The 19,485-nt window shown below is 60.6% G+C and overlaps 2 protein-coding genes across 8 annotated transcripts; one reads left to right on the forward strand and one right to left on the reverse strand.

Moving 5' to 3' along the window:
* Positions 1-1,972: 1,972 nt before the first annotated feature.
* SHROOM4 (shroom family member 4) lies at positions 1,973-14,045 on the reverse strand. 7 transcript variants are annotated; one of them, XM_063416985.1, is made up of 11 exons: positions 13,837-14,045; positions 10,353-10,504; positions 9,873-9,965; positions 9,129-9,260; positions 6,656-8,603; positions 6,397-6,458; positions 5,398-5,985; positions 4,732-5,154; positions 4,466-4,667; positions 3,653-3,925; positions 1,973-3,571 (listed from the first exon to the last, which is right to left on the reverse strand). In XM_063416985.1, exons 1-11 carry the CDS (start codon positions 13,960-13,962, stop codon positions 3,302-3,304), a joined length of 4,269 nt encoding a protein of 1,422 aa, XP_063273055.1. In that variant the 5' UTR covers positions 13,963-14,045; the 3' UTR covers positions 1,973-3,301. The 7 variants fall into 7 exon arrangements, with proteins under 7 accessions (XP_063273055.1, XP_063273059.1, XP_063273057.1 ...); XM_063416989.1 differs by having other exon boundaries at positions 5,398-5,571; positions 13,837-14,044; XM_063416987.1 differs by having other exon boundaries at positions 5,398-5,964; positions 13,837-14,044.
* A 148-nt stretch (positions 14,046-14,193) lies between these two features.
* Positions 14,194-19,427, forward strand: BMP15 (bone morphogenetic protein 15). Its single transcript, XM_063416993.1, has 2 exons — positions 14,194-17,298; positions 17,784-19,427. Exons 1-2 carry the CDS (start codon positions 16,980-16,982, stop codon positions 18,557-18,559), a joined length of 1,095 nt encoding a protein of 364 aa, XP_063273063.1. The 5' UTR covers positions 14,194-16,979; the 3' UTR covers positions 18,560-19,427.
* The last annotated feature ends 58 nt before the right edge of the window (positions 19,428-19,485 follow it).

Here is a 19,485-nt window from a genome sequence, read left to right on the forward strand (position 1 = left end):
AGCCTGCATCTCCCCTGGGATCTCACTAAGGGATCCCCAGGAGACCCCATGCCATGGCCACATTCAGTAGTGAGGGTCCCTGTAACAAACAACCTGGCCATGCTGCCATGCCTTTGGCTGACGGTCCTACCTGGCAGCAGCTGGAGCTGCATGGAGGGGCAATAGGGTTTTGAATGGGTCATGGGGCCAAGTTTCCCTGTGCCTGAAGTTATCCATACGCAAGGGCTTGCACAAACAGCCCTATGAACTCACACTTACACACATGTGCATGCATTTACCCACGTGTGCATTGGCTCGCTTGCAGGTTCACACACATGTGCATGCATTCACATGTGCACATCACAGGACAAATTTCCCCGTATGTGTGTTCACCTGCATGTGCAGTCACTCACCACTAGTGCTTGTGAGCAGCAGCACAGGGCTGTGCCCTGCACACATGCGTTCACACATATGGCATGCGTTCAACTACGTGAACATGTGTACTCACAGGCATGTGTGTGCATTCATCTATGTAAGAGTTCAGCTGTGTGCGCTCAAATGCATGTGCACATGTTATGAACAAGTTTATGTTAATCAATTTTTACCATGTTCTGTTAATTGTTAAATGTCACCATGTCAAATGTTGGTCACCAAGATGAATGCATAGACTCTGTTAATCACCCATATTGTTAATTACGCTAACAAACAGTCCTTGTACCCTTTTCCCGTCGGGTACAGCCTCTGCTTCCCAAAATGGTGCATAATATGCAAATAAAAGGACACTAGGGACACTGGATACTACTCAGAAAAAAAACCACCTTGAGACAACGAGCCAATGCAAAATCTGAGACTGGAAGTAGTACCCCCAGACTGGCGTAGCAGCAGAGAAGTAGGACCACCAACCAAAGCAACTCCCCTATGTTGCCATGACCTCAACAGTTCATCACCTGCAGGACTCTCCCCCTCAGACGAGTCTTGTAGGATTTTCCAGGCACGCTGGTGAGGATGGAAGCTCCAGGTCTGCTGTTTAGTAAAGCTGGCGACGTTTTTCTCGAAGTCGCCGAAGGAAGCAGTGGCTGTGTCCGCGATCCCGCGGGCCATCACCCAGAGCTGACTTCTTAACAAAGGCATTAAAAAAGGAGCAGGTCTCCGGGTCTTTTTCATTTCAACCACATCTATCTGTGCGTATGTGTGTCCACTTGTGTGCACTGACGTGCGTATGCCCGTATCCCCTGCACAGCCAGATGCTCGCGCTCCAGCTTCTGGCCACTCGCCGACACGCTCCCATGCGCGTGCATGTGGGTATCCCATTGTGCACTCGCCGAAACTCACACTCGCCCCGGGCACGGACTCACACTGGAACATCCCCGACGTCCCGTCCCAACACCTGTGCACGCGCACGCCGCCGCGAGCCTCTGCCCACCCCCGCGCGCGTGCCCGCGCGCACCTGCGCTCCCGCACCCACCTGCGTGCGCGTGCTCCGCCCGAGCACTGGCACCGCCCAGCGGCCGCCGCCGCCCCCGCACTGCCCCAGGCTGCTCCGTGCGACCAGAGGAGTCCCCAGGGAAGGTACTGGGCACCGCCCTGCCGTACTGCGGTGAATCGCGACACCCTGGAACAGGCGGCAGCACGGCGACATCCTCCCGGGCACGGCCACCCCCTCCCCGGGGCTTCCTCCAAAGCTCTGGCAGATTCCCTGCAGATTGCCAGAGAAAACATAGTATCCAGTACGCAAGTGCTGTCATCCTTACATGCATCGTGAGGGAAGGGTCCAGGCACTAACCCGTGCCCCAACTCAGCCTAGGAGCACTGGGAGCAGAAAACACATGCTCACAGCGGCACTTCAGGCGCCCCCTGTGCCACGAGGGTATTCAGCTCCCAAGTGCTTGCCAAGCCTTGGTTCATCCCAGCTGGAGCAAGTACCCCCTCCCCGCTCCAGTGCCACTTGTTGGGGCACAGGGACAAACTATGCGAGACACAGCTGGGACAGATGTGCAGCTTCTGCTGCTGCTTTACTGTTAGAGATACAATGGCATGCAGCAACATGCAGGTGCTGGCAGGTCCTCCAGCACAGGGCCCTGTGCAGGGCTGCTGAACCCCACCATGAGGCAGCATGTCCCCAGGGGGTGCAGTCTTTGGTCCTAGCAATGATCCTGGGGGTGGCTGAGATGGAGAGAATGTTGAGGACCCCACTTCTGCCAGGCAGCATCCCACAGTCCAGCCAGGCAGGTGTGGGGTGTAGTGTTTAAAAGGGCAGCCCAAAGCAGGGGGAGCAACACAGGTGGGCTGCAGCAGGAGCACACAGGCAGGCATGAATGCTTCCTGGGCCCTGGGCTGGGTTGTTCAGCTATGGGGCCACCCCAAAGTGCTGCAACCCACCTGACTCCTCAACTCCCTGCCCCAAGCTCCTCCTGGTTGCATTGAACCCATGTGCAAAATCAGTACGAAGGCACCTGTTCATGCCATGGAGACAGGTGGACGGTGGTGCAGGTGACATCTACGTGCTATTTCTGCTGTTGCAACACAGAGGAAGGGACAGGTATCCCATTTTGTCCTTAATGTGCTTTTTCCTCTATCAATTGCTCCGGGTTGAGCTACAAGCTAGAGGTGAGCGCTGGATGAGGCCTGGTTGTTTCCATGCCCACAGCATTGGTGACAGAGAGTAGTTGCAGGCCTCAGTGTACTGGTCCCAAAATCCCATGCCCTGGCAGGGAACCATCCCAAGACACAGGTACACAGCACCTACTGGTACTCACCTCGGCCCCCTGTGGTCCCTCAGCCAGCAAGGAGTGGGTTAAGAACCCACTGGCTGTGACCATTGTTTCTGACACAATGGGGAGGAAGAGGATGCTGGAGCTGAAATTCCTTCAGCTCCCACAGGACAGATGGACAGAGCTGAACAAACAGACATGACAGAGGATATGCACAGTTTAACCCTTCCAGGTGCTGCATGAATAGTAGCTGGGGGGTGTTTAAGGCATGTGGTGCAGCACCAGGTACAAGACAGGCACTGGTGTCCAAGATGAGTTGGAGAGACCCCGTGGGCACAGAAAGACCCATGAGAACGGTGGTAGCATCCATCCATCTAGTCTTGCTGGGCCACAGGTTGCTGCATGGCCAGAGCCCATGACAGCTCTGCGGCAAAACAGCCCATCAGCACCTGGACTGGCGACCCCTCCCCTGCATAGTAAATCAGAAAAATAAATAAAAGGCAGGGCCTGGACAAATGGACAGACACAGGGAGAGCTCACAAGGGGCCGGATCTGCTTTGGCAGCAAGCTGGGATCACAGCCAGGATCCCGGAGGCAGGCTGGGTAGTGGGCTAGCAGTCCTTGGAAGCCTGGCCAAGACTCTCACGCAGGCATCTGAGCTGCTCCTGGCCCAGCTTGATCTTCTCTTCCAGCTCCCGCTGCTCAGCAATGAGGGCTGACTTCATCTTGATGAAGTGCTGGTAGTCCTGGAGGTGCTCGGAGGGCAGGTATCGCGCCACCATGGCACCCACCGCCTCCTCCCGCCGCCCCACGTGCTCCTTCAGCTCCTTGGCGTCCTCCAGCTGTGCCACCAGCAGCCGCTGCTTCTCCCGCAGGGCCAGCTGTGGGCAAGACATCTGGTATTGGCATGGCATCTCACAGCCCAAAACCTCATGGGTGAGGGTCCCCTCCCCCATGCCCACCTTGTCCTCAGCAGGGGCATGTGGCCCCAGGCTGCCCAGGGCAGTTTCTACCCGGGCCAGGCGCCCCGAGAGGGAGAGCAAGAGGTTGACCACCTTGTCCAGGTCGCCCACGAAGAGGCGGTACTTGTCGAACTCCCCTGGGGTGCAGAGGGCTTGCAGGCGGGCAGCCACATCCTCACCCAGTGCCCCATTGGCACTAATGTCCTCCTGCAGCCCCCGTTGTGCCTCCTGCAGCACCACCAGCTTGCGGCTCAGGCTCTCGATCAGCTGCAGCTGCCAGAGCAAAGGAGTCAGTGGTAACTGGGGCCAGTCCCCATGGGATCAGGGGACTGGCACAGAGGTGTAGGGGTGCTGTGCTGGGGCCCACAGTACACAAGAACCTTGTAGTACCCCTAGTTCCCATGAGCTACTAGAAATTCCCAGTCCCCACAAGAATTTGTCAATGTCTCAGACTCCATGTGCACCCAATGGATGTCCCCAGTCCCCTGCAAGCATCAAGCATCTGGAGATGCTGCTGGTCCCCATGAGCATCTGATAAGACTGCCAGGTCCTGCAAGCACCTGACAATGCCCCTGGTCCTTGCAGACATCTGACAATGTCCCAGCCCTCTGTGAGTATATGGCAATGTTCCTGGTCCCCGCAAGCATCCAGCAACGAGCTGTGCCCGTGAGTCCCTGGTGATGTCCCCAGCTCCCAGGAGCAACCAATGATGCCTCAGTCCCTGTGGGCATCCAGAACTGCCCCAAGTCTCCACAAGCACCTGCCCAGGGCACTGGGGAACCACGAGGGAATTGTCCCCAGCAGTGCCTGTACCTTCTTTTCCACCAGCTCGCGGTCCACATCTTCCTCCTCATCCTCTGAGCTCCCCTCCACTACCTCCGGCAGCGCCTTTACCTTGTTGAGTGGCTCAGCTTTGCCCAGTGCAACACCATAGTGCACTGGGAAGGAACTGGAGCTGGCAGCACGTCTGGGAGACGGTGAGATGGGCTCAAAACCTTGCCTGAGGAGAGAGATACTGCAATAAGCACTGGGGTGTCAGCCTGCCCTTGGCATGGGGCCCAGTGCCCTGCCAGCCCTACCTGTCCTGGGCCAGGGCCTCCAGGTGCCAGTCCTGCTGGAGACACTTCTGCCAGGCCTGTCGCTCCCCTGCTACCAGCAGCTCACCCATCACCTCAGTGGTGGTGCCAGGAGAAGCCAAGGGAGCCAGGACACTGGCTAGGGAATGGTCTCTGACAGCCACATCCAACAGCCGTTCCTCGGAGTCCATGCAGCGGGGATGGGGCCAGTTGCCCTGGCAGCTCACCCCCTCCACTGCCCCAGAACTGGGCTTGAGTGCCTCCAGCAGGGAAGGGCCAGAGCCACAATGCAGGGACAGGGAGCACTCACCCACCCCACAGGGACTGGCACAGCCATGCTCCTGGTTCTGGATGAGCCTTTGAGGCTGCTCCTCCACCTCCCAGGACTGCTTCATCTTTGTCCGCTTCTCCCCAGCTCCTGACATCCTGCCAACACAACCAGGGCATGTCAGCTCCCCTGCCCACTCGTGGAAGCAGGGGACACTCAGGGCTATGGCCATGCCAGGGAAAGAGGTCAGGGACACCACAATCCAAAAAACCCCCATAAGGTGCTCCAAGGACTGGATTAGGATGCTCTGATACAGGGTACAAGGGCCCACAAAAACCCCCTCATGTGTCCCAGCTGTGCCCGCTTTCTCACTCCCATCCCCACGCCATGGCACCACTTGCCTGCAAATCTCAGCATTGGCAGCATCAGGTCCAGGAGTCCTGCGGAGTGATCTGGGGGGCTCAGGTCGGGGCCAGGCACGTGGTAGAGCAGGAGGGCAAGCAGTGTGCCCGCAGGACTGGCCTTTCTGCTCCCCAGTGAGGCTCTGTGACCGCTCCCTCACTGCCTCAGCAATGCTGTGGATTGGCATTGGGGCAGCAGAGAGGGCAGAGCCATGCCCAGCACCGTCTGGTGGGTGTTGGGATGCCCGGCGCTGCCTGTACTTCTCCCAGTTGGGCGGAGGTGGGCGGGGAGGTGGGGGGCCCTTCTTTTTGGGGATGCTGGGAGGGCCCAGCTTGGCACGGAAAAGGTCCTTCTGGTCACGGCCCCAAAGGCTGGCAGGTTCCAGGTTGAGGTGGCTCTCAGAGAAGGCTCTGCCCCGTAGTGGGCGGTGCAGCGGTCCCGGGGGGCTCTCAGGGTTGTGGGCCAGGCGGTCACTATCCCACAACAGGTCATGCGTGGATGTGGCCCGGTAGCAGGGTGGCCACTCTGGCTCGGTGCTCTCAAGGCAGGTGTGGAACGGGCCAAGCCTTGGGAAACCCAGTGGGTAGCTGGAGAGCCCAATAGGAAGAGAAGGAGGCACCCATTCTCCCACACACAGTCACCCATCTGGCAGTTCAGGCCCATTCCATGCCCTGCATCATTTACCCCAGCTAGCCATCCAGTCACACTGGTGGGAGAAGCCCAAGCTCATCCGCTGGGCACAGCTGCCCAGAAATGGCCCCAGACCTCTGGGAAAGGGTAAGGAGGGACCACCTTTGCTGTGGACACCTCCTCACACCCCCTTGCCCTGCATGTCCCCTCTCACCTCAAAGGGCACTATACCAAGGATGGCCCAGGCAGTATAGGAGGCACTGTGTACATCCCCAGTCAAAATCATGGCAGTCTGCACATCCCCCTGGTGGAGGTCCCCACTTGGTGGCACACACATGCCAGCACCATGGCACCTGTCATGGGCTCACCTGATGGACTGGCTGACTTTCCTGGTTATTGCAGGTGGTTCCCACTCATCTTGAGGAAATTCCTGTGTATGTGGGAAGGCACTGTGAAATCCACACCCCAGCACCTCTGTCCCATCCCCATTCAGGCACAGAAGGCATGCAGGAGGTCTGGAGGGCCAATGGGGGCACAGTACCCACTCCCCAACCCAGGGTCATAGTCCAGGGGTGCAAGAGAGTATCAGTGCTGGTACCCAGCACAGTCTCGCAGGGTGTTACTCACCGGGATGAAAGCTCTCCGGGGCGGCCAGGCATCACTCTCTTCTCGCCCAGGATGGGGGGCTGGGCAGCAGCAGTCAGGGCAGCGCACCCAGGGCACAGGGTAACAGCGGCAGGTGTGGTCACGGGGGAGTGGTAGTGGGCACAGGTCCCCTCCGCTGTAGCGGCACGGCTCAGGGTGCAAGGGAACCCCATAGGGGTAGGAGTAGCCCCGCAGGTAATCCAGCTCCCCTGGCCTCCCCAGTGGTTTGTAACAGAGGGGCTGCTCCCGGCAGCACTCAGCATAGGGGCCAGCAGAGCCAGGGCGGCTGGGTGAGGGGGGGCTGTAGGGCTGGTCCACAGAGAGGCGGCGGACATCCTGGTGCTCAGGCCCAGGGGGTTGGAAGGTGCTGGCATCACCTGCTGGCGGCTTGCTGTGCCAGGGTGGTGCTGGCCGGCTGCTCTCCTCGAAGAACCGGCGGCGGTCAGCAAAGGGCAGCAGGACTGCTTCATCGCTGCCCCGTGGTGGGGAGCTGCAGGCCACTGGGCCCTGGCTGTAGCCCTCCAGTTCACTGGGGCTGGGCGAGTGTTGCAGCTGCAGCTTCTTTTCTGGGGACCAGCGCCAGCGGCCCCTGGCTGTTGGTACCACCCGCTCAGGGGATGGGGGCCCTTTGGGGGCTGGCACTGGACCAGGGCTGGGGATATCCCGGTCAGTAGAGCGGCCAGCATTCCTGCTGTCCTCACTTGGTGCAGGGCTGAGACGCTCAGGCAGAGCAGGGGGTCGCTCTGTCAGTACACTGCCCTCGGGGGGCTCCTCAGTCTCCTCCACTGGCTCTTCACCAGGAGGAGGTGCACCAGGACCTCGGCTCTTCTGCAGCTGGGCCTTGCGCCGCTGGATCTCGTTGCGCAGGCTGGTGGCGAAGCGGTCACTGCGGCGGCGCATCTGAGCAGAGCGGTGGGGAGGACCCCCAGCCCGCCGGGCCCCTCCCCGGCTCTCCTCTTCCACTGACCCCTCAGTGCTGAGTGCTGGGCTGGCCCCCTTGTCATCCTGCCTGCAGGCTTGCTGCAGCTCAGGGCAGCAGCGGCACGGCGATGGGCGGCAGCAAGGCTCTGGGCAGTGTGGGGGGTCCTGGGCAGCCCCTGTGGTTCCCCCCCAGCTGCCCTCAGGATGCAGCGGGGACAAGGTCCAGTGTTGCCCACTGGGTGCTGGCGAGGCTCGCCCGCTGTTGGTGCCCAGTTGGAGGGAGCGGAGCTGGGAGGCCAGCAGTTGCTCAGGAGCACTGTGACGGTGCAACACGTGGCTCTTGAGAGGGGACAGCAATGGGTTGTCACCTGCTGTCATGGCATCAGGCACTTGGTGCATGCTATCATCCAGGTACAGCTGGTTGTCAGACTCCATGCTCTCCCCCAGGAGTGGCTCAGCTGGGCATTGGTCCGGGTGGGAGCTTGGCATGTAATACTGGTCAGCAGAGAGACAGTCCTTTGTGCGGTATGGCGCCAGTGTCCTCCTGCCCACTACTTCTGCCTCCCCATCCCGCTGGCAGAGGAAGGTGTCAGAGATCCACCGGCCTTTGGCATGCAGCATGTCCGCTGACACTGATGCCTGGCGACTATCCCCTCTGCCAGCTGGAGCTGCCCGCAGGCTGTCCCTCCTGACAGGGGGCTGGGGGGGCACAGGTGCCCGCCAGGCCTCAGGGTGCCAGCTGGCAGACGGCTCAGCCCCTGTGGTCAGATGGCGCCTGTCAGGGGCTTTGCAGGGGCCTTGGAGGCTGGAGTCGATGGACACGGCCTCTTCAGGACGAAGAGAGAGAGCGCAGTCAGAGGCAATGGAGCTGGCAGAGAAGGAGCTGTAGGCTGAGTCCCGCTTGCTGTGGTACATGCCCTGGTCAACGGGTGAGGGGTCTCCTTCATAGCAGGCCTGGCTGGGATGGTCCAGGCTCTCCATGCTCCCGATGGAGCTGCTCCGGTCAGTGCTGCAGTGCCAGGACAGTGGGTTCCACTGCAGGGACAGCTTGCTGCTGCCTGGCCCCACGCCAGTGTTACAGGCACCTGCTGCCTCCCATCCAGCTCCACAGAGATCCCAAGGAGCCCACCTCCACACATACACCCTCCCTGGAACAATGGAGTACTGGGCAGCACTGCCCCAACCTGCCCTTCACCCCTGGGTTGGGGCCACCACCAAGGTTGCCTGACACTGGCAAGGGGAGCAAGCACAGGGAACACAGGGTGTGTGTGACTCCAGCCACTGGAGACCTCCCACCTCTGGCAGGGGGGGCAGTGGGACTAAGCAGTTCCTGGCTGTCTCCAGCAGAGCCACCGCCCCTTCCTGCCGGGAGTCGGGAACAAACAACCAGGGGAAAGGGTAATGCAGGATGAAGAGGGATGCCCGAAAGTAATGCATGCGAGCAGTCCTGCCACCCCCACTGCCACAATCCAAGCGGGTGTCCTTTCTGGCCCACCCCTCTTGCACAGTCTCATAACTGCACCCAGGGTCTCACCTGACATCACATCCCGAGGGCCAGGAGAGGCTGAAGCCATCAGTTGGGCAGTGCATGGTGGGGACGTCTGGGCGGCTTTCGGCAAGTTTGGCCACATGCCAGGAATGAGGCCGGAGGACCGGCGCGCTCCTCCTGCCAAGAGCAACAGCGGGAAAGGACAAGAATGGGGAGGAAGCCAGGCCAAGGAACCGGGGCTGAAGTCACTTCCTATGGGGCTTCCTGTCCCCCCCAGGCCAGTGCCTGCCCAAAGGGGATGGCAGCGAGGAAGGGTCCAGCCCTGCAAGCACCCGGCACGGGGAAGGGTATCCCACAGCTCCCCAGACTGCAGCATCCCTGTTGCCGCATCAGGGGACCGAGGACGTGACCCCTGCACAGCCCATAGGCAATGCCCTGAGCAGGGCAAGTGTCCTTGCTGGGACTAGACTGGCTCCACCAAGGGACACTGGGGCTACTTTTGTCTCCACCGCAAGCCTGAACTTCCCCCTTGTTCCTTTGTCCCTCAGCATCTGCAGCAAGCTCCAGCCACATCATGTCTCCAGGAAGGGTCTTGTGCTGGCCCCATCCCACCCCTCACAGCATCCATAGTAGTCTCCAGTCCCCCAGCGCATGCCACTTGCATAGACGTGGTCACAAAACACCTCCTGTACCTCCCAATTGCCTAGTGCTGCCACGGCATTTACTAACTGGATGAGAATGGCAAGCTGTGAGGTCAGCACAGGGACTTCCCAGAACCCCCAAACTCACCATGGGTGATGTTGAGGCCCAGCAGAGTCCCGTGGGACCCCTGCCCCTTGGGCAGTGCCCTTGCGCCGTCCCTGCCCCTGAGTGCTGCTGGAGCTGGAGTCAGTCAGGATGCAGCCAGGGAATGGATGTAGTTTGAGGGATTGGGGGGGGAAGGGACTGCAAGGCCCAGCCCTGCCTCTCTTCCTTTCCCAGGCAAGCAGGCAGGCAGGAGGCAGGCAGGCAGGAAGGGAGAGGAGCGGCCATGCTTGAGATTACCGCCCAGCAAGGGGGTGGCGAGCCCGATGCACTGCCCTGGCTCTGCTGGCTGGGGAACCACCGCTCAGCCAGAGTGCTGACAGCAGCAAAGGGGCTGCTCCCCACCCTGCCCCAGCAAGGGGCACCTCTGAGTTGGAGACAAGGGCACCTCCAGGTTCCTGCCAGTCCCCCAGGCTGGTAAAGCCCCACTGGCCCTCCCTGTGAACCCTCCACAGCACTGCCAACCTGCGAACGACCATCTTCAGAGTGCGGTAGGAGCCCTTGATGAGGATCAGGGCCTCCTGGCGGGATCCGTACAGCGGCGTCCCACTGATGTTCACCAGCTCATCACCTGGCTGCAGCCGGCGGGACAGTGCAGCCTTGCCCCCATCCTCGACCTGGGTGACAGAGAGGGCCGTCAATGGGGCACGGACCCCAGAATATCCCAGGGGATGTTCCACGGCCACTGCATGTCAGGGGAGAAAGAGGTTTTGGAGAAGGTGCCTGAGCTCCAGGCAGCACAGAGGTATCTGCTGGGCCAGGCTCTCCCCCTTCTCTGGTCACATGAATTTCTGAGCAAGGGCATCAGGAAGGGGGGGAGAAAGAAAAATGTCCCATCCCAGCAGATTCCCCCGCAGGCACAGGCAGCACAAGGGCCCTTTGTCTGTTGTGGATGCCAGCCCCCTGCCGCTGCTTCCAACCCCACATTGAGCCTGTCAGGGCACCTGTGGTGATTTCAATGCCCAAGGGATGCCATCCCACCCTATGTGCCCACAGGAGACAACAGCAGGGGATGTGCTGAGCCCTGGCACATGCCTACCCTTCCTGACACCCATGGCCAAAATGAACCTGGCACCCTGTATTGCTGTGCTTAGAGGAAGTAGGGCCATGGTGCTGCCAGCATGTGAGACCCTGGCCCATGTCCTCTGCCCTAGCTGGTAGGTGCAGTCCTGGCAGCCCTGGGACAAGCAGTGCCCAGCTGGGCTAGGCCGAGTGCCCATTGCCAGCACTGAACGCTGCCCATCCTGCCACTGAAATGGCCAGGGATTGCCAAGTCCATACTACAGGGCTGGCAAGAGACTGGAACTGTTGCTGCTGCATGGTAGCAGTAGCAGAGGGCATGCAGGTGCATGGGGCAGGACCTGGGGTGCCCCATGCCCAGTGTGGATGTGGCAAGACCCTATAGCCACCCTCAGGGCAGAGCTAACCTGGCCCCATGCTGGGGCTCCTGCACCAACCCTGCCTCTGGGCTCTTCACCCTGTCCAGTTGCTTCCAGGCCTGGGAATGAGCTCTACCCACAGTGCCTGCAGAGCAGCCAGACCCCAGCGCCAGGGAGCATACACAGATTCCTAGCAGGTCAGTCATTGTGCATGTTCCCCTGGGCACCACTTTCCAGCCCTAATGCTGTTCAGGGCTCAGGGGGCATTCTACTACCCCTGGTCAAAATGTCACCTTAGGAGGAAGAAGAGAGGGGCAGCCAAGCCTCCTGCCCAGTGCACCACTGCCCCATGGCCCTGCCTGGCACAGCTGTGCCCAGAACCAACAGCTTTCCCATTTTTTCAGGGATCTTAGCTCCACAATGCCATGTCGAGGCTGGGCACATCCCAATGTGCCTGCCTGTGCAGGCAGGCTGCCCTCCTACCCATATGTCAGCCATGGGGCTGCCTTCCTGGCAAGGGACCCTGACTGCCTCCCAGTCCTACCGTGCAGTCGGTGGAGCACGTGGGTTTACCCCCTGCCGGGCTACCACCCACCACTGGGCACCAGCACAGCATGCAAGGCAGGCTGCACCTTCACCTCAGTCCTCTGTCCAGTCACGTGCCCTCCCAGGCTTGCCTGCCACAGCCATGGGGATGAGGCAGAGGTGAAAAGTGTCCCCACTGCTGTAGGACACCACCAGGTCTGTACTCATACCTGGGTCATCACATGCACCAGAATGGACAGGCTCAGCCCTGGTACCACTCACCAGGAGCTAAATTTGCCACAAACAGCCCCTTGTGTCTGACTTTGCTACCAGTAAACTCAGCACTGGCAGCCAAACCCCACTGCCTGCTGCCCTGCCTGGCTGGGCCAGTCCAGGACACTTGCCCAATACCAGTCCCTGAAGTTCACTCTGGGCCCTAATGGTGGGCACCAGATAGCTCACGGGAATGTCTCCCTGCCTCAGAAGAAACTTGTCTTAGGAGTCACAACCACTACAGTGCCAGAGCTGTGCCCACCCAGCCCCACAGCAACCTCCCTCCTTGCCCCCGACGTGCTCAGGGAAGCCTGTACCGGAGGGCGTTCACAGCTCCATGGAAAGGCTTTAAGAACGCGTGTGAGCACCGCCGTGGGACTCTGCCACAGGAAGGGATCCCGCCCGGAGTGGGCTCAGAGGCCAAACTCTGTCACTGAGTGCGGGGACGCCCTTCCCCTTTCCGGCCCGCGCCACAGGCGGGGCCGCCCCCTCTCCGCACACACCTCGGCCGGCCGCAGCGGCGGAGCAGTGGCCCCGGGGGACCATCTCCAGAATGCACAAAGCGCTGGAACAAGCCCCTTTTGTCTGCCGAGCACGGCGGCGTTTCCGTAGGAGCGCGGAGTCCGACACTCCCCGGCCCGCAAGCCAACCCTCTTCTCCAAAGTGGTGAGGAATATACATCCCCGGGACCTCCCATCCCCTCCTCCGGCAACTGGCGGAACAACGGGGACCCACCAACTCGAAGGCCGGCAGCGAGTAGGGGCAGGGGCAGTTACTCCCTCGGCGCCCGGCTCCCCACCCGCCGGCGGTGCCACCTCAGGGCGCAGGGCTGGGACCGGAGCCACTTTTCCAGCTCCCCCAGCCAGACCGCGCTGCCCGCGTCTCGCCGAGGGCGTGGAACGGCCTGGGGGCGCAGTCAGCCCGGCTCGAGGCAGGGAGCAGCGCCGGGGCCGCCAGCCCGGCCCGCCGCACCCCATCTCAGCAGGACGGTGACACCGGGCGGGCGGCCAAATCCTCCGCCGACAGGACCCCGTCCGGGCTCCGTGGAGGTGTAGCTATCGGAGTTCCCCTGGCCGCAGCTCGGCTCCCTGCGGGTCTCCCCGCGAGTCTCCACGCGGGGCGATGTGCTGGCGGGGGCCGCAGGAATCGATGACCCTCTATGTGGCGAGACGTCGGGCCCGCAGGGGTCACCCTCAGCATTCGCTGCCGGCTGCGACCGTGCTCGGCTCGGCATCGCATCCCGGCGCCAATCCCGTCCCGGGCACAGTCCTGCCCCTGCGTTCCAGGGCTGCTGGGGCATGACGAGATGGACTCTGGTTCCCCCACCGTGGCCCTAAACGTCCCCGCAGAGCTCGGTGGCCGGGGCGCCCACGGGCGCGGCACCGACGGATGAGCACACAGGGGTCTGACCTCCCTCGGCTACGGCCCTCGGGACAGGACCGCGAAAGACGTGAGGCAGACGTGGGGGCCGCCCCCGACGCCAGCCCAACGGATGTGCCAGAGGAATTTCTTCCTGCCGCTGGGCCCGGGCTGTCCGTCTGCCCCTTTCTCTCTCACTCTTCTCCACGGCTCTAAGTGGAGAGTGGCGGGGATGGTGGGTGCGAGTAGCCGCCCCCGTCACGCCGCGCCAAGACACGAGACCCCGCGGCCGAGGCTCCCCGCAGCCCCGACGCCGCCGCGCCCCGGGTGTCCTCCCGCGCCCGCCACGGGCGGGAGGCCCCTCGCGGGGGGATGCCGCGGAGCCCACGCGGGACTGTGCCGCCGGTGCCTACCTTGGAGACGATGAGGGGCTCGCCGTGCTCTAGCCCGCCGCGCAGCGTGAAGCCCCAGGGCGCTCCCCCCTGCAGCTGCACATGCACGTACTGGGGGGCGCCGGACCGGCCCTCGGCCCGCTCCATGGCGGCTACAGCTACAGCCCCATCCCGGCCCGGCCCCGAGCTGTGGAGGAAATGACACCCCCGCCTGCCCGGGCTGAGCGGCGCGGGGAGAGTGCGGGGCGGGGCCGGCCCACAACGGGACTGCTCCGCCGCCGCCAATGAGGCACGGGGGGCCGGCGGCGGCCGGCTCGGCACGGCTCAGCTCAGCTCACGGCATGGCTCTGCACACAATGGCACAGCACAGCACCTTTCTACTCAGTAGAAAGGCATGCCATCCTTTAGAACAGGGACCTGAAGTGAGCTACTTGGCTCAGCTTGGTACAGCCCAGCCGGTGTATTTCAGTTCAGTCCAGCTCAGCCCAGCATGGCATGATATGGAAGATGGGCAGACCTCAGTGCAGCACGACACAGCACAACTTAGCTCAGGTGGGATGGCAGGGGAGCCAGCATGGGTTAACTGGCTCAGCATGGCTCAGCCCGGCATGCCTCAGTGCAGTTCAGCTGGGTTGGCACATTCTGCCTTGGCTCAGCTCAGCTCAACATGATACAGGGCAAAGTTATGTTTGTTACATAGCAGAATAACCAGAGGCCTCATCTGGCTTGGCTCCACTTGCCCTAGCCCAGTTTTGTTCAGTGCAGTTCAGCTTGGTTGACTTGGACAAGCAGGGCTGGCACAGTTCAGCTCAGGAGAGCCTGGTCTGGCTTGACTTAGCTTGACCATGCACAGTTCAGCTCAAAATAACCCAGTTTGGTTGAGCACAATATGGTGCCACCAGGAACCCACACCAATAGGGCCTGCTTGGCACAGCTTAGCCTGGCACAGTGGCAGTTGGACAGCATTCATGCAGATGTGAGGGGGTGGCAGTAGGGTGATGTAGCCCCACCGACTCCCCACCACACAGTGATACTGGTGCCCCAAGCTCCACTGCCTGCAGGCAAACACATGCAGCTGGCTCCTGTCTGACCTACCCAAGCCAGCTCCCACCCTGTCCATATCCTGCCGGCCACCCTAGGGCGTGCATGGCAGTTGGGCCATTCTTCACCTTTGTCTTTCCCCTGCCAGGCCCAGGAGAGGCAGCTGTGCCACTTGGGAGAAATTGAGGCAGGGGGAGGAGGCAGCGGATGGCAGCCTGGGATGGTGGGAGTGGATCGGCAAGGATTCCCAGAGCCCTAGAGTCCTGCTCCTCCCCTTCCCGCCTGGAGCCACGACTCTTACTCATCTCCTTTCCAGACAACACAGCAAGCCTGGAAAGCTCTGCTCTGCAAGCAGCGCCTGCGGCCCCTGGTTGCCTGCCATGGCCTGGGATGGTCAGCTTGCAGTGCCAGGCTGGTGAGCCACCCTAGGCTTGTTCATTCCCAATGCTGGAAGGGTCTCAAGTTTTTCTTGATAGACCCTGTCCACAGGCACCTGTCTTGAATTCTGCCTGCTCCCTGCACAGCCCAGCTGCAGGCAGCCCAGTATAGCCAGAGTGTCACAGGGTGCAGGGTGGAGTGGTACCTGGGCTATTGTAGTGCTGGAGCCCACCCAGGAGAGGTGGGCTCCGGCCTCCCCCCCTTCCCCCATACAGCCTTGACATGTCCACCATCCTGACCCAAATCTCCTGCTCTCCCCTATGGCCTTCCCACCTGCCTTGTCATGCCCCCCACTCATGACTGGCTGCTGCCATGCCTGGACTTAGCTCGTCTGTCCCTTGTGTGCTTTCCCAAATGAGTAGCCAGGGCTGCCTGGCCAGGGAAGGGTGCCCTGGCTCATCATCACATGGCCCCACAGCACATTTAGCACTACACACATTACCACACAGCCCTCCGAGCTCTTGGCACTGTGCCCAGCTGGCACCAGAAAGGGTGGGCAGCAGATATTCAGTACAACCCCGTGAGCTCTCCCCATGTCCCTCTGCCTGCACCAGTGATCCCCAACCAGTGTGCTCACTCCCTGGCCACTTCCATCCCAGCAGAAGAGCAACAGTGTACTGTGGGTCTGAGCACAACACCAGGGGCTCTGGAGGTAGCACTGGCTGCAGCTGCCCACACCAGATGCTGCAGTGTGCCCAGAGGGCCTTTCCCAGGCAAGCACCATGGAGCCACTGTTCCCACATGGAAAGTGCCTCGAATGTCCCATGCCAGCAGGAGGGTGGACATCATGCTCATAACCTCTTTGCTTTGAGCAGGTGCTGGCAAAAAGACCTGGAAACTGGTCAAGGTAGGCAAAGTTGTGGGCATGCTGATGGTGATGGCAGGATGATGCCTACAGTGGGGTACTGCTGGCTTACCCAGACATACTTAGCACTGTTGGGTTCAGGGTCACTCTGCTCACCCATGTGCTTTAGTACCAGCTGGATAGAGTGAGGCACTGGGCAGCCTGGCTGTGCTGCAAGGTTGTTGGGAAGCAGAACCCCCAGCAGAACTGGCCTGCTTGGGCCAGTGCAGACCAGCTTGCAGCAATGAGCACAAAGGTGCTGAGCCACTGCTGGAGAGTCAGCACAGAGTAGAGGGAGTTGGAGGGACTCTTATCACATGAAAGCACCCTCTCAGGCTCTCTCTGGCCCCATTTACCTGGGGCCCAGGGAGCTCCTGCCTCTTTAAAACTTGATTGAGTCCATGCCTTTAAAATGGGCCTGGGTAGGGACCTCCTACCCTGTAGGAGGAGGCTGAGCCAGGAGCAGGTGGGCTGAGTGAGCTGGTTCTCCTACCCCACTTCACCCCACTCCCCTACCCCAGAACCTTTACAGCCCCTATAGCCAGGCTCTGTTGGGCTAGCTTTGCTCCTTTGCTCTGGGTTTTAGTCTGGAATTTGTACCCCTTTTTGCATACAGAATCCTCCCACATTTCTGTTCCTATGCCAAGCTGAAACAGCTAGTGTGGTTGTCCTGTTTTTATAGGAGCTGGAAGCACCCTGGGATCCTTTTGCTGGTGCCCACAGTCAGCTCTGCCTCTCAAGTGGGGAAAAGCATGACTGCAGGTTCTCCCTAATTATTCTGCTGGCCATCCCCACCTTGTCCCACTTACCTGCTCCCTCCCCAGACACACACTCACCTATCATGGCTATGTCCTATCCTTTCACCAGCCTCCTCCTCCTCCTTGTTGTGCCCCTTTCCCAGGCTGCAAAACAGTCCCCACTGCCTCTTGGCTCCCTGCCTGCTGTCCCCAACCTGCCCCTCCTGCAGGCTCTGCAAATGCGGGCCCCAGGCAGCCCAGGCTGGCAAGTGGGGCCAGCCAGTGGGCAGCCCCTGCGCTACATGCTGAATCTGTACCGACGTGCTGCTGACCGCGAAGGCCGTCCCCGCCGCAGCCGCAGCCTGGGCACCAACACCATCCGCCTGGTCCAGGCCAGTTCTCATGGAGGTCAGCCCTGGGCAGGTAAGGAACTGGTGGGCAGTAAGGATGATATGGAGGCATAGCAGAGCTAGCAGCGTGGGCTTGAACTCTGAAGGCAAGGTCTCTTGCCTGCTTCCTTCCCTCTCTCTACAGTGTCCTGGCTGGGATTGTTCTTGGCCATGGGGTTCCACTTGGCAGGAGTCCAAGTTTCTGCTCCAGGGATGAGAGTAGTAAACGCATTGCTGTCCCTTGTGTGCCCTTCTCTCCTTCCCACCCTGCCTCATGCCGTGCCAGGCTAGTGGTGTTGGGGCAGAGGATGGGAAATGTTACAGACTCTGCCCTTCATGCTACCAGCAAGCCTTGGCTCATGGCTTCTGTTTGCTGCAGCTTCTGCCTTGTGCTGGGGCAGATGATTGTCACAGGCTCTGCTGTGCTGTGTGGGGCTGTGGCAGCACCATGAGAGAAGGTATGCTGCACTGTGCTTCCTCCACTGTGCTAAGGGAGTACTCGTCACTGCTTCCCTGCAGGTCGCTGGTACTTCCAGGCCCTCACCTACCACCTGGAAGGCCAGCCAGAAGCTGAGCACCTCCTCAGAGCCACTGTGGTCTACCTGCCCAGTCTGTCACTGACCCACAGTCGCCTCCTCTGCGCTCTGGAGCTGGTGGTGGCCGGCGAGGCACGCAGGGTGCTGCTCAGCCCTACTACCCGCCCCCACCATGGCTGGGCCGAAGTGGATGTCACCTCTTTCCTGGTGCTGGGGAACAGCAGTGTGGGGAGCCTGGTACTGCGCCATGTCTGTGTGCGTGCTGGCCGAACAGGAGGCCATGATGCCCCAGTGGCCCCTGGCCACCCTTTTCTCCTTCTTTACCTTAACGATACCCAGGCAGGGTTGGCACCTCCAGCAGCAGAGCCCCACCGACACCGACGTGATACAGGGACATTGGCTCATGACCTGTCCAACTACCTGCGGGAGCAGGGAGGGGAGAAGAGTGACTGTTCCCTCCGCCCCTTCCCTGTCAGTTTTGCACAGCTGGGCTGGGACCACTGGATCATCGCTCCCCATCGCTACAACCCACGCTACTGCAAGGGCACCTGTCCCCACCTACTCCGGTATGACTACCATGCACCCAACCATGCTGTGGTGCAGAGCTTTGTTCATCAGCTTGTGGATGCCAATGTGCCCCGGCCGTCCTGTGTGCCCTACCGCTACAGCCCCATCAGTGTCCTCATGATTGAGCGCAATGGAGGCATACTGTACAAGGAGTATGAAAATATGATTGCAGAGTCCTGCACTTGCCGGTAATTTCCACTGCCCCAGCACATCACCCCTGGGCTCTGCCTCTTCCTGCAGATCTGGACTTTAGGGTTTATCTTGCTCTGCCTGGGGCTCACTCAGCTCATCTCCCCTCCCCATACAGTGCTGCTCAGTGGGGAGGTTTTACAATGACAGTTTTATGTAAATTGTGGATTTTTAAAGGCAGGAACCTGTGCTGGGGTGGTTGCCCCGTGGCATCTGTCCTTCCTGCAGCCCCCATGGCTGCTGCCTGGTTTTGGTGGGCAGGGGGGCTTGGCCTGATGTTCTCAGAGATGAGCTGTGTCCCTAAACTGGAGTGCGAAGCTCTTAGGAGGTGGCTGCAGTCTCCTGGTGGAACCAGGGCAGGGAGGGTAAGAAGTCCAGATGTCTCTGTGCTTTGCATTTGACACATTGGTGGTGTCTGGATCTGATGTGACCCTGTCTCTGTGGCATTCCTTCCCAACCCCCATGCATCCTATCCCTATCTAGTCTCAGCTGCAGAGGCATCTCACCAGGCTGAGAATTTGGGCTGGAGGGAGGAAGCCTCTCTCCTCCCCTGCAGCTCTGCTCTGGAAGGGCTATGAAAAACTGGAGGAACCTGAGCTGCCATCTCTGCTTCCAGTGCTAGAGGCCAAGGCAGCTGCTTGTGCTGGGCTCTGCCTGCTGTTTCCTCTGACATACTTGTTCTTCAGCTCCTTGGCTTGCCCTCTAGCAGGGCTCAGGTCTTGTTCTATCCCAGAGGTCAGACTCCTGTTGCAGATGTCTCTCTACCTTCTTGCACTCTTGCTATCACACAGGCCCTGGGCTCTGCTGGGCTCCTGGCATGTCCCTATTCCCAGAAGGGTCAGTCCCGCTCTCAGCACCCCTGCTGCCTGACTTTCCTCTATTTATTGCTTGATTGTGAATAAATAAATTGATTGATTTTGCTAAAGACC

Source organism: Prinia subflava, chromosome 20, assembly GCF_021018805.1.
Source record: "Prinia subflava isolate CZ2003 ecotype Zambia chromosome 20, Cam_Psub_1.2, whole genome shotgun sequence".
NCBI classification, from domain to species: domain Eukaryota; kingdom Metazoa; phylum Chordata; class Aves; order Passeriformes; family Cisticolidae; genus Prinia; species Prinia subflava.

What these genes read in the sequence shown, in the direction of transcription:
- BMP15 (XM_063416993.1), top strand. Translation starts at nt 16,980, where the DNA reads ATGGCTATGTCCTATCCTTTCACCAGCCTCCTCCTCCTCCTTGTTGTG. An exon ending in TGGAGGTCAGCCCTGGGCAG is followed by an intron (nt 17,299 to 17,783) that starts GTAAGGAACTGG and finishes GCTTCCCTGCAG; the next exon opens with GTCGCTGGTACTTCCAGGCC.
- SHROOM4 (XM_063416985.1), bottom strand. Translation starts at nt 13,962, where the DNA reads ATGGAGCGGGCCGAGGGCCGGTCCGGCGCCCCCCAGTACGTGCATGTG. An exon ending in GCGAGCTGGTGGAAAAGAAG is followed by an intron (nt 3,926 to 4,465) that starts GTACAGGCACTG and finishes TTGCTCTGGCAG; the next exon opens with CTGCAGCTGATCGAGAGCCT. An exon ending in ATGCCCCTGCTGAGGACAAG is followed by an intron (nt 3,572 to 3,652) that starts GTGGGCATGGGG and finishes TCTTGCCCACAG; the next exon opens with CTGGCCCTGCGGGAGAAGCA.